The 17,272-nt window shown below is 41.1% G+C and overlaps 2 protein-coding genes across 3 annotated transcripts in view; one reads left to right on the top strand and one right to left on the bottom strand.

Annotated features, from left to right (window-relative positions):
- Positions 1-3,123, bottom strand: part of RSRC1 (arginine and serine rich coiled-coil 1) — a 352,313-nt gene extending 349,190 nt beyond the window's left edge. The window contains exon 1 of the mRNA XM_024192668.3: positions 3,049-3,123. The gene's annotated coding sequence lies outside the window, so the exon portion shown is untranslated. The remainder of the gene's footprint in view (positions 1-3,048) is intronic.
- A 3,313-nt stretch (positions 3,124-6,436) lies between these two features.
- SHOX2 (short stature homeobox 2) lies at positions 6,437-15,762 on the top strand. Of its 2 annotated transcripts, none has more exons than XM_024192671.1 (5): positions 6,437-6,835; positions 9,681-9,889; positions 12,176-12,233; positions 12,565-12,653; positions 13,959-15,762. In XM_024192671.1, exons 1-5 carry the CDS (start codon positions 6,550-6,552, stop codon positions 14,214-14,216), a joined length of 900 nt encoding a protein of 299 aa, XP_024048439.1. In that variant the 5' UTR covers positions 6,437-6,549; the 3' UTR covers positions 14,217-15,762. The 2 variants fall into 2 exon arrangements, with proteins under 2 accessions (XP_024048439.1, XP_024048438.1); XM_024192670.1 differs by having other exon boundaries at positions 13,923-15,762.
- Positions 15,763-17,272: the final 1,510 nt, after the last annotated feature.

Raw genomic sequence — 17,272 nt, 5'->3', positions numbered from 1 at the left:
AGCATTTGGAGACTTCTCCCCCTTCGCAGCCCACAAAAACTACTCAGAGGGGGAAGATTTCATTTAAAAAAAAATTTGAAGTGAACCTCATAGAACTGTTCCTAAGGAGAAACAGAGGAGGCAACAATCTGGACCACTTTTGCCACTATATGACTAACAACCAATGTAAAATGTGTTGGTGGTCTCAGTCCACTTTCCACATTACTACAAGACAAGCACCTACACCATAAATACCAACACAGCCACCATAACTGGCTATCTCAGCAAAGATGCCTGAAATGTGGCACTTACGTAACATGAAGACACACTGCCTCTGGCCATAGCATATCACTGTTGTATGGGTATATAAAGGATTTTACTGTACAATTTTGTCAATCTGGCATTTCTCACAAGCACTAAATTTTCAATTGTTAAGAAATTATTTCTTAGTAAGACAGTGTAAGGAAACAATTTCCATTAATAATATCAACATCTAGCTTTTACATAGCATTTTTCAATTTTAGATGTCAAAGCACTTTACAAAGGAAGTCAGAATCATTATCCCCATTTTATGTATGGGGGAAAACTGAGGCACGAGAAGGGACGGGACTTGCCCGAGGTCACCCAGCAGGTCAATGGCACAGCCTGGAATTGAACTCAGGCCTCCAGAGTGCCCATCCAGTGCCCTGTGGCCCAGGTAATCTGCCTCTACAAAATGCTTCAGTCAATAATATCAATTACATAAAATTCATTATAAAACCTGTTTTTCCATATTGCAAACCAGTTATTTCAAGATATTAAAGGCATGTATAATAATTACTTCATATTGCTTTACCTTGGAAGGTACCAGGTAATCTACATTTGTTTCAATAACTTTACCACTTTGATTGGGCCTGCCCGCTGATTTAGATTGTAAAAAAAATAACTAGTTTCACATTAAAGTTATAGGTTACTTTCATTCATCTCAATCTCAGACTGCAATTTCTAATATTTCTTATGGGACTTCCTAAAGTAGCTCCACGCACCTTGTTTACTCATCAGATAACACACCAAAATTCTCTGTGCTATTGCGCTGAACTAGTTTAAAAGTTCTACAAGTACACTTAATATGGAAGCTTATTTATTTTAATGTTAGTTATCTACCATCTTACTAGACAGCTAGTGTATTCCAAAATATTTTTCCATACCTGGAAGATGTAAATAACATCCATAAAAGCACCTAACTTGAACAGAGAATTAAAATATCTAAAACACAAGATGTGTAATATTAGCCACAGCGCACAATATAGATGGAAACAGAATCATAAAAGGAAACAGAATGTAGCTATAAATTGTCTTTCCTATACCAGGTATCTCAAGTCATTTAAAGGGTCTTATCCCACTTTCAGTTAAGAAAATGAGAGTTATGCCACTGATGTCAATGGGAGCAGGATCATATCCAAAGAAGCTAGGGTTGTTTAATAGTAATGAAATTCCTGTGGAGGCAGAGCACCCACTATATGGAACACTCAACAGTATCTACATGTTTGAACTCGAATGGAGCCGTGGGAGCTCAGCACTTGTGAAAAATGTATGTCAAGGCATCTCAAGTTGTACATCCAATAACTGAGGAAGTCAAAAATAAAATCAGAGGCTGCTTTTGAATGTGTTAGTCCAAGTATTTCCCTCTCCCCTGATGACACCTTAAAAGACCCACACAAACAAGAAGGGAAACTAACCAACTAGACAGAGGAAGCAGCAAAACTGACTATACGCTAAGTGCTGCCAAATGTACAAACAGGAAAAAATAGAGAACATATTCTAATTTATTTCAGTTATATTGATTTAAGATGTTACCTGTAACAGTAATAAGTAAAACAAAAATTTCAGTCAAAAGTGTAATCTTTAAATTGATGTGTCCCTTTCCCAACTTGATGATGTGGACCAGGGGTGGCCAACCTGTGGCTCCGGAGCCACGTGCGGCATTTCAGAAGTCAATATGTGGCTCCTTGTATAGGCACCAACTCTGGGGCTGGAGCTGCAGGCGTCAACTTTCCAATGTGCCAGGGGGTGGGGTGCTCACTGCTCAACCCCTGGCTCTGCCACAGGCCCTGCCCCCACTCCACCCCTTCCCACCCCCTCCTCTGAGCCTGCCGTGCCCTCACCCCACCCCCACCCCAGCCTCCTGCACAGCACGAAACAGCTGATCAGGAGGCACTGATTGGCAGGGCTGCCAGTGGGTGGGAAGCACTGGGGGGGGGGGAAGCTGATGGGGGGCTGCTGATGTATTACTGTGGCTCTTTGGCAATATACATTAGTAAATACTGGCTCCTTCTCAGGCTCAGTTTGGCCACCCCTGATGTGAACCAAAATGGATCAACATGAACTAATGTGTGAGCAAATGGAAATATTCAAGGGTGGTAGTGCTGACGTGGTCTGATCAAAAGACAAGAAGATAAATGCTGCCAGCAAAATTTAGACAAAATGGGGGAGCACTTTACAGCAGGATACAACAGGAGCAGGCCCTATTTCCTTAAAAAAATTATCCCATTCACGGGGACGTAAGTAGGGGCAAAAGATGCGGAGGATGCCCTGCTTTCACTTAAGAGCATCGGTGCTGGAACTAGGGGTGCTGGGGGTGCCACACCCCCCTGGCTTGAAGTGGATTCCATTATAAACAGGGTTTACAGTTGGAGTCAATGGCTCTCAGCACCCCCCCGCTATACAAACTGTTCCTGCGCCCCTGCTTAAGAGCCCACTGAAGATTGGCAGGAGTCCCCAAAAAGGGGGCAAGTGGCTAGTGCTGGCCTCGCTTCCCCTTGTGGGGGAGGGGCTGAGGAATGGGGGCCTCCCTCAGGGGCGGGTGACTGGTGCTGGCCTCGCTTCCCCGGGGGGCTGGGGGGGGGGGACGACAGGTGGCCTGGCAGCCCTGGGTGCTGGGGCAGGTCGGCCCCGTTCCCCAGCCGGCAGGGCCCAGGCCGCGGAGCGGGCAGAGCCCGGCGCTTCCCCTGAGTCACCGTGGAAGCACCAGCCCCCGGCACCGCCGACCCAGAGAGCGGCGATGAGGCGGCCCCGACCCAGGCACGTTACCTGAATCCCGCCTCCGGCCCAGCGAGCGAGAGCCCGGAAAAGGCCGAGTCTAGGGCCGCCGGCTCGGCGCGGCTCCCTGGTTTGAGCTCAGCGCCTTCCTGGTGCCGCAGCCAGGCAGGGCCAAGCCATCCCGGAGCTCATCCATTCAGCCAGGCGGGCAGCAGGGCTAGGGAATGCAGAAGACATCGATTAAAGCTTCTGCACTTCTCTCCACTGAGGATAGCAATGATCATCCTAATAATAATCATACAAACAAATTAATTAATTAATGTTCACTGGGCCTGTGCGGGCTTTTTAAAATGCAGCTTAAAGTGGTAAAATTAATGTCCCTTCTTTAGCCAAAAATGCTGGAATAAATCACTGGGCTCTGTCTCTATGGGTGCACTATGATTAAAATCGCAATGATTTATTTGCAAATTCCTTTAAAACTCTGCCTTTCTCTTCCTCTGGAGCTGCTGATGGGCTTCTGAGGTTGGGTGCAAATTAGTTTTTCATTTAAGAGACTATTTTGACTCGTGGTGTTTGAGGGAGGAGGAGAAGGGGGCTGTTGGAAGGAGGGTGGGGGGAGAAATAAAATTTATAGTTTTTCATTTAAGCCAAAAGTAATTAAAGAGGCTCAGTATTTCCTGGAATACATACTACATTGACATATTTTTTCCCTGGCAGAGAGATCTATTTCCCCTCTGCCATAAAGGAAAAGCACTTGAAGTGGTGGAGTAAAGTAGCCGCTGTGTGCTTTGGGTCGCTTCTGGGTGGTGGGTAAGTGGGAGAAGGGGCTGAGTTTTAAAACTGCCTGCTATACACGATCTTCAGTTATTCGCAGACAGCTAAGATTAAATAAAACAGTTCAGTTAATTAGTTCTGTTAAAAAGATGCCCAAGTCTCCAATTTATAAGGGAAATGTGTTTCAAATGATCCCCTACTTAACTTTTTTTTAAAACTTGATTAGATGGCGGGTGGGAATTGCAGACTTTGGCTGTATTATAAAAAATACGTTGTTTCTTTTTTCATTGTTTTCTCCCCCACAGAAAGAATACAGAACACTCTGAGTACACATATTTGGAAAGAATAAGGGAGGTAAACGCTTTATATGCGAATAGTTTTTGTAATAATTTAAATATTTGCATAGCAGTTTAATATTTGCTTAGCTTGTTTATAATACTAACCATCAACTCAAAATTCCTGGCTCAAACATGTAACGTTTTAAATGAACCCTTCGAGCATACATTCATGTACAGACAACTTTGATTTGTCCACATTATTTAAAAAAAACACAAGTTGTATGATGTAGACCGAATAGTTGACACTTATTTCACTTTTAAGTTTTGAGACTGTTTGGTATTTAAAATAGTCTTAGTTTTACTTCAGTTTTATATGTATGAATTAGAATCTGTGTTGCCACGGCGGGAAGTGGAATAAACTATGTGAAACAAAAAGAAATGTGTTCCCACGGATTAACATCTAAAGTTCAGTATTTTGAACGTATTCTCTTTTCGTCTCACTTTGTTATTTTAACAGTAACATATTGTAATATTTCTGTAGTTGAGAATAATTGTGAATTCATTTAATTGGGCCAGTGATAACAATCTTCCCAAACAATCTCAAAAATCGATAACACATACTGATGTTTCCGTTGCTCCTTTGAAGACCAGTACTTTACAATATCAAAACTGTCAGTCTGAACAGACTAACCTAAAAGTACTCTGTATTTCAATAGGCAAAATGATGTCTTGATTAGTTTTGTCTTCTAAATGCTAAAACTTAGTAAAAGTAATTTATTGCCTATTGTATCTAATACACAGATAACTGGATCTGATAAATGCTAATTAAATTATAAATACTGTACCTATTATAGTAAATAAACACTCTTTTATGTAAAGTCGTCTTTCAAGAGGTCAAATGAAAAATCAATACATAAACAAGAGTTAAACAATTTTGAATAATTTATTAGAACTCTACTAAAAGTGTAAAATAGCTGCATCCTAAATAGCCTGTCAATGAAATTACTATCTAAATAGGATTTAAACAACAATAGCAAAGCAGTATTAGGAATAAATACTGTAATACGGTCTAATCTGATCCCTCTATTTGCCATATAAAAATGTTAATGACAGGGTTGCATTTGTCATTCTTAACTACATTTTTTTTTATTTTGTGTGTTTCTGATACTATTTTAGGACTAACTTTTCAAGCTTTCCTGTCACGTAATGTGTTAATGTTTACATAGAATCATCAAGTACCCTGTAACTTGCACATTTCCATTTGCTTTACACAAATAATTAAAAAATTAATACTAAATATAGTATTTCTTCACATATTATGAAAAACTGTCTTCAAAAATGAACTAATATTAGCAATATACACTATCCGGGAGAGTTTTCCCAAAATGTATGTCTATTTTCAGTGTTGACTTAATTACTAAAACAAAACCTTTAAAAGTAACTGTATGTATGTATGTATGTATGTATGTATGTATGTCTTCTCAGTCCTGTGGGATAAATAAAACATATTCGAACTGCAAACAAATTTAGAACAAAAGCATCGGATTCTTAACACAAAAGTAACTAACTGTGTTCCTCTGGGGAGGTTTGTTGACGCAAATGTAATAATAATGTGATACAAAGAAACAGCATGGGGCAACATTACTTCGTGGGTACAAGAACGTACATTGCGTATCACCCGTTCCAGCTACTCAGACACACTTTTAAATTTGGCGTGTCAGTAAACATCTGCTTGGGAAATATCTTGACAAACCAACCGCACAACCTTTCAAATTAACACACATCTCTCTCTCTCTCTCTCTCTCTCTTTCTCTTGTTAATTGTAACCGACCAAAACAGCACTAATCTCTTGGTAGAGCTGTTTCTTCCCTCGGACAGTATTACCTGCATGGCTAGTACTGTGTGCTGTGTATACACGACATTTGTAGGAAGCGCTCCCCCATTCCTTGTCCTCTCTCCAAGCCGACTTGTCATTTTTCATTTTGGCCACTCCCCTGCAGATCCTGCCCATCTCCCCTGTGTTTAACTAACTCAGGACACTAGCGCAAGATCCACGCCTAATTAAATTAATTAGGGATTCTTGTCAATCCTGGATTAATGGCCGATAGCAACCCCTGGCCACAATGATCTGAAACCTGGAGGACTAGCGATCTTTCTGCCTCGCTCTTTCTCCTTGGTGGTGCTGGACTGATACAGGAGAAGCGGGTTCATTCATAGTTCCAAGGGGAGGTAATTTGCTCAGAACAAGGGGCAGGCTTTGCAAAGTATAAATAGTGCGACTTCAATAGCAACATCACTATCAGATCTGAACTCTTAGCAGGAAGAATTGTCAAAGATCTTAACATTTAACAAGATCGCTCCAGTTGGGAAACATCAGCTCCCATTTAACTCCAGCCCCATTGCAGCTGCCCCCCTCCCCTTCCCACTCCATTGATGTGTTATTGGGGGGTTTGGAACAGTAAGAGGAAGAAACAAGGGGAAGGAGCCCTGAGAATCGGCGATGGAAGAACTTACAGCTTTTGTCTCCAAGTCGTTTGATCAGAAAGTGAAAGAGAAAAAGGAGCTGATCACATACAGGGAGGTTCTGGAGAGTGGACCTGTCAGAGGAGGCAAGGAGTCAGGCGGCTCCAGCGAGCCCAGCCGGGAAGACGTGAGCAGCCCAGCGGTCCGAGCAGGAGGAGTAGGCGGCGGCGGTGGAGGAGGCGGAGCGCGGTCTCCAGTCAGAGAGCTGGACATGGGCGCCGCCGAGAGAGCCAGGGACACGGGCACTCCCAAACTCAGCGAGGGTAAAGGCAAACCCCATGCACCCCGCGGCCCCCTTCTCTCCCACCCATCCCCCCGGTAACGTGGGACAGGCTAAGGGACTGAGTTCAATAACCAGACGGTTGTTTGGGGGAGAAACGGGAGGAGGGGAAGGTTTTGTTTTCCCTCAATTTTTGCTCAAAGAACCCCAAATGTAGCTCTCAGTCCTGCAGGCGCTTGCCTGGCCTGGGCACCGGGCTCTGCAGCGGGGGTGAAAGTTACAGGAGAATGAGTGTGTCCTCCCTGACCAGGGCTCAGAGCTGTAGCCTCTGCCCGGGTGGGAACTGACAACCCAATGTTTAGATTTTGGAAAGAGCCATTGCCTAGAGGACTTTTGCGATTATAGAAACAGCTTTTTCCTGTCTCTGTCCTTCACTTGATCCATCGGGGGTTGCTTCAGACCAGGCTGACGGTGACTATCAGGCTTTATTTCTCGATGAACTTTTGTTATGGTTTCTCCAACAATGAGTGTGTAAATCAGACCATACAATCGGGTTACTTGTTCTGGCTTATAGGTTAGTAGGCTGCAATGCTAAAACTAATTACATTTTGCAGTACATATTAATATATGTTGTATTTGCATAAGACAATGTGGCAGATTTAAACTTGACTGTCACATTAACGATTCCAGAGATTTAAACAATAATACCATTAATTTGGAGAGTCTGATATACATTAATGGGTGTCTTTCCATATTTTTCCAATTAAGGAAAATATATGGCATGCCTAGAAGTTTAGATTAAAATATTTAAGCATGCAATTAACTTGTTTATAACATGATCTGTTCCTGATTAGAACATAACGGGAAGTTATTGTGGTAGGAACCAAAGCTACATTACATATATTAATCCATTTATATTTAAAAAGCTGAAAAATCCCCATAGTATAGTTGAAAGTTTGAAATGCTGTGAGTATCTATATCAAGTATATTTAATGTTTATACATTATTGACCAGATATTGATAAGGATATATTTTCATGTTAGATTATTTTTAAAACATGCATTAAAACAAGTGACATTAAATAGGAATGTTTTATACAATGTCGTACATTTATTTTAAAAGACAGCCAATTGCATAACTGGATATAAATGCTAGGTATATATATATTGTATACAATGAAAATGTGTTTAAAAAAACCCTAATAGTTACAATGCACGCATATGTTATACCAGGAGTCCCTTTTCTTACACTTTCTGTTTGGATTTATCTGTCTGCCCATATGTGTATGTATATATGCAGAGATAGAGAGACTGAGTGAAGAAAATAATATTATAAAAAGCACAAATGACATCCCGTTTGCTTATTCAAAGAGCACTATAGATGTCAGCAACATTTGAATGGCTGCGTTTGGTTTTAAAATGAGGATGTAATATCTAGGGACTGTTTACTTCAGACCTTTTGTTCAAAGAAGTATTTCTCTCCAGATCGGAACTCGATTGAGAACATCTTCCGGAAATGATTTTATAAACAAATTCTGATCGTGATCATAGGGTTATAAAGAGCTGCGAGCGCAGTAAACAAATCCTGGACTTCAGATGCGCAAATAAAATCCCATCCCAAAGCACTGCAGCAGAAAGCAGGGATTCGGAAGAAGTACAATTACAGACACAACTGGTTGTTAGGAAGCCCTGCAAATATGAATGAACTATACAAATAGCGTCACTCAGTGATATTGTAATTTATATGCGTAGCCCACTGAAAGTGCCGTCACCAGAAAATTAAACAATACCAATAAAAACACCAGGAACCCTCAGCATATGTAAATCCAGAAAAGACAAATGCATGTTTTATTAAACACTGGAGGTGCTGAGAGCATGAAAGGCATTAAACAATCCAGAGACAGTCCGGATGCCAGATTTACCATTTAAACCTGTTGCTGTGATATTTAAGGTACTAATTCACCAAGCGATCGCAACTTGATTTTTTTATTTTGATTTTCAATAAATAATGACAGGTAATGGTATGAGGCTTTACATTTGTACCAAGGGTAATTCAAACATGGCGTGTCTCTTGCCACTGTCCGACGACAGACAGGCATCTGAGGAAGTGGGTTCTAGCCCAGGAAAGCTTATGCCTAAATAAATTTGTTAGTCTCTATGGTGCCACAAGGACTCCTCGTTGTTTTTGCTGATACAGACTAACACGGCTACCACGCTAAAGACTGGCAAGAGGTTCCCACAAAATGACACTGAAGTTAATAGGGTCGACCTTAACTCGGCCTCAGTTCCTGAGCGGGGCAATGTTATATTTTGGTGGGCATGGCATTTCCCTGCTATTTGTCTCCTGCGTGCGCCTCGATGGGTCTAGATTAAAATAATGATTCGCAAATAAAGCCAGCAAGTTTGCAGAGGGAGAGAGAGATTGCTTGACAGCTCTGATGGTTTAAAAGGGTCATAGTTTGACTCTGCAATGATTTACTGAAATTATGCTGAGGGGCTCGAAAATGTAGATGTAAATCAATGGCCTGGTTTGGCTCACCCACACAGGTCAATCCTTAACCTAAATACATTTGGAAATAAGGCCTTTACGTGAAAAGTGTTTTGTTGTCGCCTTTTCTGCCAGAGGACCAGCAATGCTAATAGGAAACCCAGCGCTGACCCAAAATCTCACTCCGAATGAAAACAAATATTCTTTTAAAATGTAGCTGGCCATAATCTGTTTTGAGACGTGATCTTTAGCATTTCCATTGACTCTCCTCTCCTTTCTTTTCCTCAAGCCACGCACATTTTCCTCCTAAAGTTAAGAATAAAAACTGGAGTGGCCAAATCCCACGCCAGAGCTGGCAATTCCGGTGAAGGGTTGGTCTGATTGTTTTGTTTCACGCTCAGTCTCCCCAGAGCTGAAAGATCGCAAAGAGGATGCGAAAGTGATGGAGGACGAAGGGCAGACTAAAATCAAGCAGAGGAGAAGCCGGACCAATTTCACTCTGGAGCAGCTGAACGAGCTGGAGAGGCTTTTCGATGAGACCCACTATCCGGACGCCTTCATGCGAGAGGAGCTGAGCCAGAGGCTGGGACTGTCCGAGGCCAGAGTGCAGGTAGGGTAGAAAAGGTTATTGCAACATGTGGGTCTCTGTGCGTAATTTAGTTGTAATACAGCATAGCCTATGGACCTGCCGTACCTGATGAAAGGCTTTTAACTCACAAATTCTATAATGTCCATTTAGATTCTGTCCCTGGCCACAAAAGATACTCCCGTGCCGAATTGCACCCAGCATATGCGTGAACCACTGCTCCGTGCTTTATTATGTTTGTGTCCTCCTAAGCTTAGTGCCTCTTACTTATAAGGATTTTAAACAACGTTTCATTTTTGGCTGAGTGTAAGAATTACAACGGATGTTTTGTTCACGTGAACTGTGTTTTTCCTAGTCTGCTCCTGTCTTGGGGTTTACCATGCGGATGTACCAATTAAGTTTATAGATGTACTGACTATAAACTAAATTAGCAACTGCTAAGTGAGGAAATTTTACGGTCAGTTTTTACCGGTGGTTCTTAAATCTTAGGCGAAGCCACAGAAAGGGTGAACAAGTTTTGCTGAACTGGCTTCGTTCAGCATTATTAAAAAATATAATCTATAACAAAAAGATCAACCTATTTTATTCGCTTTTCTTTATATAGAAGCCAAACCAGTTACCTGGACGTTTACTTTCAAGCTTCTCTCTGGAAGTTTTGAAAATCAGATCTTGAGCTCTCTCCAGTTAGTTTCACCTAACTGCAATAACGAGAGGGCAAGCGGTCTGGGGCTTTCCCCAGATAGAGAGCCGAAGGTAACTTCTAGAATGAGAACAAATGTAGCTGTTTCAGTGTATTTCCCTTCTAATAATAAAATAAGAGAAAATGATGGTCATTATTTGTTGGAACACATGGAGCAGTTTTAGGCCCCAACATCTGCAGCTGTTTGAAAGTACTGCTGTAACAGATACTCCCCCTCAATCTTTGTGCTTATAGGCCACCATCTGCACCAAACTATGCACACAATTCTTATGGGGTTTCCCTGCATCTTGTAATAGGATAAGGACATAAACAGAGCGGTCACGTTGAACCAAAAAAGTAATACTAAGCAGCCTTTGTCATCACAGCCTCACCAAACGAGCCTTCCCTTTTACTCTTCTCTGCTTTTCTGTTTTCCGCGGAGGCAGCCACCTATTTATGCTGAACAAATCTTAAAAAAACCCAAAACGATAAAAGTCCCAACTTCTCTATGAAAAATGTAAAGGAGATGATTCCGTCTGGTGGATGTTTGCTCGACAAAGAATACCACTGTAGCACCTAATCCACACTACTATTATGTCAAATCGCAGGGTGCATAATAACTTTTAGAGATTTACATAGATTAAACCCATTCCCTTTACATCGTTCCGGAAAACGCTTTGCAATAATATTTTACTTTGCTTCTCCACTAATTTGTAAATTATGGAATGTACCTTTTAAATGAGAGTCTGGAAGTGAGCGTGGGTGTTGGGCAGATTTAACTTGACTCAAATAAATTCTAGGCTGGGGTGTGTGTGTGTTCACATTTATAGTTGATTCAAAGTAAGACCCCCAAGAAAAGATTGTTTGGGGTTTAATTTTGCCTTGGAGAAAGATTATTTGGTAGCTGTGGCTTCTGAGATGCAGAGGTTTCTCTTATAAAGTGAAATGTTTAAAAGACCCTCTCTCCTCTTTAAGGAAGTCGAACTTTATTATTTAATTTGTTTTAATAGCTCTATATCCAACAGTAAAAGTATCTTCTTGCCTAACGTGCAGACTTTTCTATAGAAGCATATTAGATTATCATAATAATGAGACAATTATTCCGCTTCTGTGTTACACTCCACTGCACAGAGGAACAGAGAAATTCTAAACTTCTTTGTAGTGAAGCTTTTATGACAGTAATTACCCCCCAAAAGTGAGTCATTAAATGCTTTGGTGTTTAGTTTTCCTTGAAGATAAAGCTAATTAATATTACAGGCTATTAATGAGCACATTCTTCTCAGGTCTTACAGCGCAAACATCTAAACCCATTATCACAAGTTAGTATTAGATATCAGGGAGTGATTTAGGTCATTTGGGACTCTAATGTGGAAAGATGAAACCAGGGCTAAGAAAGTAATTTATCGAGAACTAGTATGGGCTGCAAATGTCTATTTTCTACATTTTTTTATTTTCGTGATGCCTCTTAGTTTCTAAACTTGTAAATCTGGGCTGTCCAATACAAACAAAACAAACTGTTTGCAAAAACGGTATCAATATTCTTATAGCACACAACTGTGCTCTTTTGTTTTGGTTCTCTTTTAATGTTGGTTTTCTATTATAGTATCTAGGTTATTTTTCTGTTTCTTCAGGTCTGGTTTCAAAACAGAAGAGCTAAATGTAGAAAACAAGAAAATCAACTTCATAAAGGTATGCTTTATGATATCATAAAAGAGGCTTAGGTTGAAAAGACTTATACAGTATCGATAATACCAGTTGAGAAGGAGAGTTCCTGCTGAGAAACACCTAAGGCTCCAGATTTGTTAGATATATGTTCTAATATGAAGGCTACCTATATTATATCAAAACTATTATTGATTATAAATGGCATTAAACTTGTACCAATGTATTGGCAGAAAGAAAGAAATGGAAGCAAAAGACTGTAGTTTGCACACCTATACGTTTCTGGAATTCAAAGAATCACTTATTGCAAAGTAAGGCTAAGCCGATATTTATGTATTTATTTTGATGATTATTGCAGGGGTTCTTATAGGAGCAGCCAGTCAATTTGAAGCTTGCAGAGTTGCACCATATGTCAATGTAGGCGCTTTGAGGATGCCATTTCAGCAGGCAAGTACAGTAAAGCCTACTTGTAACGATAAAGTGCAAATGAGTGACCCCGTTTTTAGGATAAGGCCTTTTCTCCCGATATTAAATGACTGTTGACAGCATCTATTCAATATTTATACCGTGATTATATAGAGGGAACAATACACTTTTTAAAAAGCCACACACTTCCCCAGATCTGCCTGCCCAACTCTCTGTCATCAATGAAAGCTCCGCTGGGGATGGAGGGCAGTATCTGGCTCTTTAAAAATGCACGAAAAGATTGCACTCAGAGGGTTACATGGGAGCGTCCTTTCAGTCAAAGTTTGCCGATTCTGATGCAAAGCTGATGAATGAAAGTGTTTCTAAAGGAGAACTGTTCTAACACACCGGTTTTACTCCGCATAGAGAGTAAAACTGGTTCGGAGTTCTCCTTTTATATAAGGAAAACCAGCAACAATAGCTAACTACATAACTGCGGAGCCAAATCCCACCGGACACCGCCACTGCCATCCAGACACGCACACCTCCTCCTCCACTCCAACAAGGGAAAACCACTCCCTCATCTCAAGCCAGCGGTGGGCTAATGATAATAAAATAATAATCGTTAGGGGGATTATTATTCATAATGAATGTTTGCATCCATGTAAAACGGGCTGCCTGCCCTCCTGACTTCTTCCAGATTGCTGTTATCAGCCGGTATTAGAGGCTGGGCGAGACAGCAGTAACTTTGACATGTTTTTACTATATTTAAAAAAAATAAAAAACTCTAGGGCAAGAACACAGTTTCCTTCCCTTTCACACACAGACACTCACTGCAAGGCACACTCACAGACAGACTGTCACACAGGCAAGCTCACTGTCACACAGACACAGGCAGACTGCCACACAGGCTGTCACTCAGACACAGGCAGACAGTCACACAGGTAGGCAGACAGTCACACACAGGCAGATTGTCAAACAGACACAGGCAGACTGACACAGGCAGGCAGACTGTCACACAGACACAGGCAGAATGACACAGGTAGGCAGGCTGTCACACACACAGGCAGACTGTCACACACAGGCAGACTGTCACAGGCAGGCAGAGTGTCACACAGGCAGAATGACACAGGTAGGCAGACTGTCACAGGCAGACTGCCACACACGCAGACTGCCACAGGCAGGCAGAGTGTCACACAGGCAGACTGACACAGGTAGGCAGAGTGTCACACAGACACAGGCAGGCAGACTACACTCCCAGCCCCGCTTAGGTGTGTTAATGCTTTGTTTTTATTCTTGTTACACCTTTAGGATAGTCATTGCAACGTGACGCCCTTGTCCTTTCAGGTTCAGGCCCAGCTGCAGTTGGACAGCGCCGTGGCACACGCACATCACCACCTCCACCCACACCTGGCCGCTCACGCCCCCTACATGATGTTCCCTGCGCCGCCCTTCGGCCTGCCATTGGCCACACTGGCCGCGGAATCCGCCTCAGCAGCTTCGGTGGTGGCAGCAGCGGCGGCGGCCAAGACCACCAGCAAGAACTCCAGCATCGCTGACCTCAGATTGAAAGCCAAAAAGCACGCGGCTGCTTTAGGGCTGTGACTCCTCCTCCGCCGCCCCCCTCCACGACCACCTCTTGGGGACACTGCAATCACACAGTCCAGAGGATCACAACAAAACACATCACGGCAAACACAAGCGAAAGGCTAATGACTTCCGTGGGTCGAGTCCTATTTATGACTTAATGCAAAACACACACAGAACCAGGCTGGAAAGAACAGAGACATTAAAACAAAACACACACACCCAGAGAGTGTATGTGTGTGTGTGTATGTGTGTGAAAGCGAGAGACCAGATTTCTAAAATCAATTTAAAGAACGAAAATAAACAAAGGAAAGGAACAAAACCACTGTGAGGTATTTCATAGGTTAAGAAATATGAAGAGAAATAAATATTATTAAAGGAAATCGAGATGTGAGAGGGGAGACAAAAAGAAACAACTTTAAAGTTTTTTTTTAATGGAGAAAAAAAAAGAGAGAGACGAGAAACTGAAGGAAGATATATACTTATTTAAAGAATTAGATGAAATAGACACGCAGCTGGGAAGTTCACAGGTTTTGAAACTGACCTTTTTCTGCGAAGTTCACTTTAATACAAGAAATTTGATAAGAGAGGCGGGCCTCCTTTCACGTTGCATCAGATACTTGAGTTTAACAACCACGTCTGGAAATAGCGAGAAGAAGAAAAGAAGAAGAAGAAAAAGAGACAATGATTTCTCTGAGAATTTCTAATGGGAAACTGTCCGGGATATTTCTTCCAGCAGAATTCCGGGTTGCATGTATTTGTATTTCATTGATGGCGTCCCTTTGATTCACTTGCACTTCACCCTCATCTTTAGTAGAAAAACAAAACAAACAAATGTGGCTGATATTTTTAACCTTGGAGGAGAGAAAGAGAGAGAGAGAGAGAGATCAACCACTATCTTTTTCATTCATATCTTTGTTGGCTGTTTGCTGCCCCACTCCTGAAATAGGGGGGATCAGAAAGCATGACACCAGAGGAGTATTTCTCTTTTGCAGGCTCTCTGATGTCCTCAGGACAAAAACTGTATTTAATTCCCCGACCACACAATGTTAAATTCCAATAATAGGTACTAGGTACATGTAAAATATGTTGATACACACGAACAAAGTTTATTTTGGCTATAACTTGTGAATTGATAGTTGACTGTCAAACATTTACATTTTATCTCATAAAGGTGTATCTATTCACGTAATCTTGTGATTTTTTTTTAAATTTGAAAGACATATAGATATTTAATCTGGGGTATTTTGGTGATTTGTATCCCAGTTTGCCATCAAACCCTCATGACTTTAGTACTTTTCTGCCAAGAAAGGGGGAAAGCTCTTCTAAGTGAACTTTGGTATGAACGGGCTTTGTAACTATTTGTTCTCCATGAAAACAAAATTATTTATATTCACCGTATTTTTTCTAGTGTATTTTAAGTTATTTAAAAAACCCGAAAAAAAGATGCTGTTATTTCATTACATTTGTTCTCAGTACAATATATTTTGTTTCACTCAGGTTTGCTTCACCTTTGTTAATGCTTTTTTGACGTCACAATTTTCAATAAGTGCCAAGTTATGAATTTAAGACACTTTGCGATCTATTGAATGAAAAAAGTTTTAGCTGACGGGTTTACGTCACTTCTGGTACTGTTAATATTAAATAATCAGTGACATTCTTCCATTTTTGTGTTTATACCTTTATAGAGCGTGCATGTTTCTTTCTGCTTCTTAGAAAATACAACAGTTACAAATCTATAATGCACCGCACAATGATGAAGGATCGTTCGTCCCTATGTATCTTTAAAGGCCACTTTGAAATTAGTTTATCAGAATCTCAGTTTTATAAGAATAATACTTAATTTGATTCTGGCTTAAAAAATAGGCAGATGGAAATAATATGGCACTCGGGTCTTTAAAACCTCTGTCAAGTTCCTTTAGGTAATAAAATTGGGGAAAGTGTAATGAGTCAAAATATTTTTCCTTTAAGAAACCCTGAGAATTTGCATTTTTGGAAAATGTTCTCTCCCTTGTTTTTGTAGTCAGTATCCCTAATGTGAAGTGAGGTTCTTACCCACGAAAGCTTATGCTCCCAATACTTCTGTTAGTCTTAAAGGTGCCACAGGACCCTCTGTTGCTTTATCCCTAATGGTGCCTCATAGATGAAACGAGGATGTGGTATGATATTTTCTAAAACCTGCCTAACAGGTTTTCCTAGGAAACATTTTACAGCCAAAGGGTTTCAGAGTTTATATGGCAAGATTGCTTTAGGTTTTTTTATTGTAGCCTTTGTGTGTAATACTGCAAAGTCTTTTGTGTATCAGTTTATTTAATTAAGGTTAGCAGGATAATAGTTACATTAACGTGTTAAAATGTCCTTCGGCTGCCCCCGGAGTGGTTTGGAAAAGTCATCTGAATAATGTTGTGCAGACAACCCACCAATTTAATCCAAATTATCAAAAAAGCCCTGGTGCTTCCAGTGGTTTCCCATCATTAAACAAACCAACCCCCAAATGGTTTCCATAGTACAAGTGTAAATCACAGCAAAGAGCGGAGCTCTCATTTCTGTCCTACATTAGCGCTTCTTTGGGAGGCTTTAAATCATTTTTCTCTGGGTGTTAAGGCGGTGTGTAGTTTCCTCACTTTAGAGAATGCTAAAGGAGTTGGAGGAAATCCCGATGGGATTGTACTGTCAGACAAGCAGGAACTCCCTTCTGTCTTCCCGGGCCGGAGCCGTATGCAAAGTCTGGGGATAGCGTCCTGACAAAGAATTGAAAAACACGGGGAAATCATTTGCTCGCCCTACATCCCTGTCCAGTAAAAGGCTCAATTTCCTTTGCTTGGTCCTGGGCTAAGTAGTTTTTTGTTTCTGTCATACAATAATAATCGGCACTAAATATTTAATATTAGCTTCCTGCTTTACTCACAGGTAGAAAGGCAAGGTGGGTGAGGTGACATATTTTATGGGACCAAGCTCTGTTGGTGAGAGAGACAAGCTTTCGAGCTTACCAAGAACTCTTCTAGAAAATTGTCTCTTCCCCCAACTGAAGTTGGTCCAATAAAAGCTATTACCTCACCCATCATCTCTCTAAT

Source organism: Terrapene carolina, unplaced genomic scaffold (genome assembly GCF_002925995.2).
Source record: "Terrapene carolina triunguis isolate 2854851 unplaced genomic scaffold, T_m_triunguis-2.0 Scaffold88, whole genome shotgun sequence".
Lineage (NCBI taxonomy): Eukaryota > Metazoa > Chordata > Testudines > Emydidae > Terrapene > Terrapene triunguis.
The sequence above is the reverse complement of the archived record's forward strand: the minus strand, read 5'-3'. Positions and strand labels throughout refer to the sequence as shown.

Excerpts from the sequence above, each read along its gene's own strand:
- SHOX2 (XM_024192670.1), top strand. The coding sequence starts at position 6,550 with ATGGAAGAACTTACAGCTTTTGTCTCCAAGTCGTTTGATCAGAAAGTG. Across the intron at positions 9,890-12,175 it reads TGTCCGAGGCCAGAGTGCAG|GTCTGGTTTCAAAACAGAAG; the intron begins GTAGGGTAGAAA and ends CTGTTTCTTCAG. Across the intron at positions 12,234-12,564 it reads AGAAAATCAACTTCATAAAG|GGGTTCTTATAGGAGCAGCC; the intron begins GTATGCTTTATG and ends TGATTATTGCAG.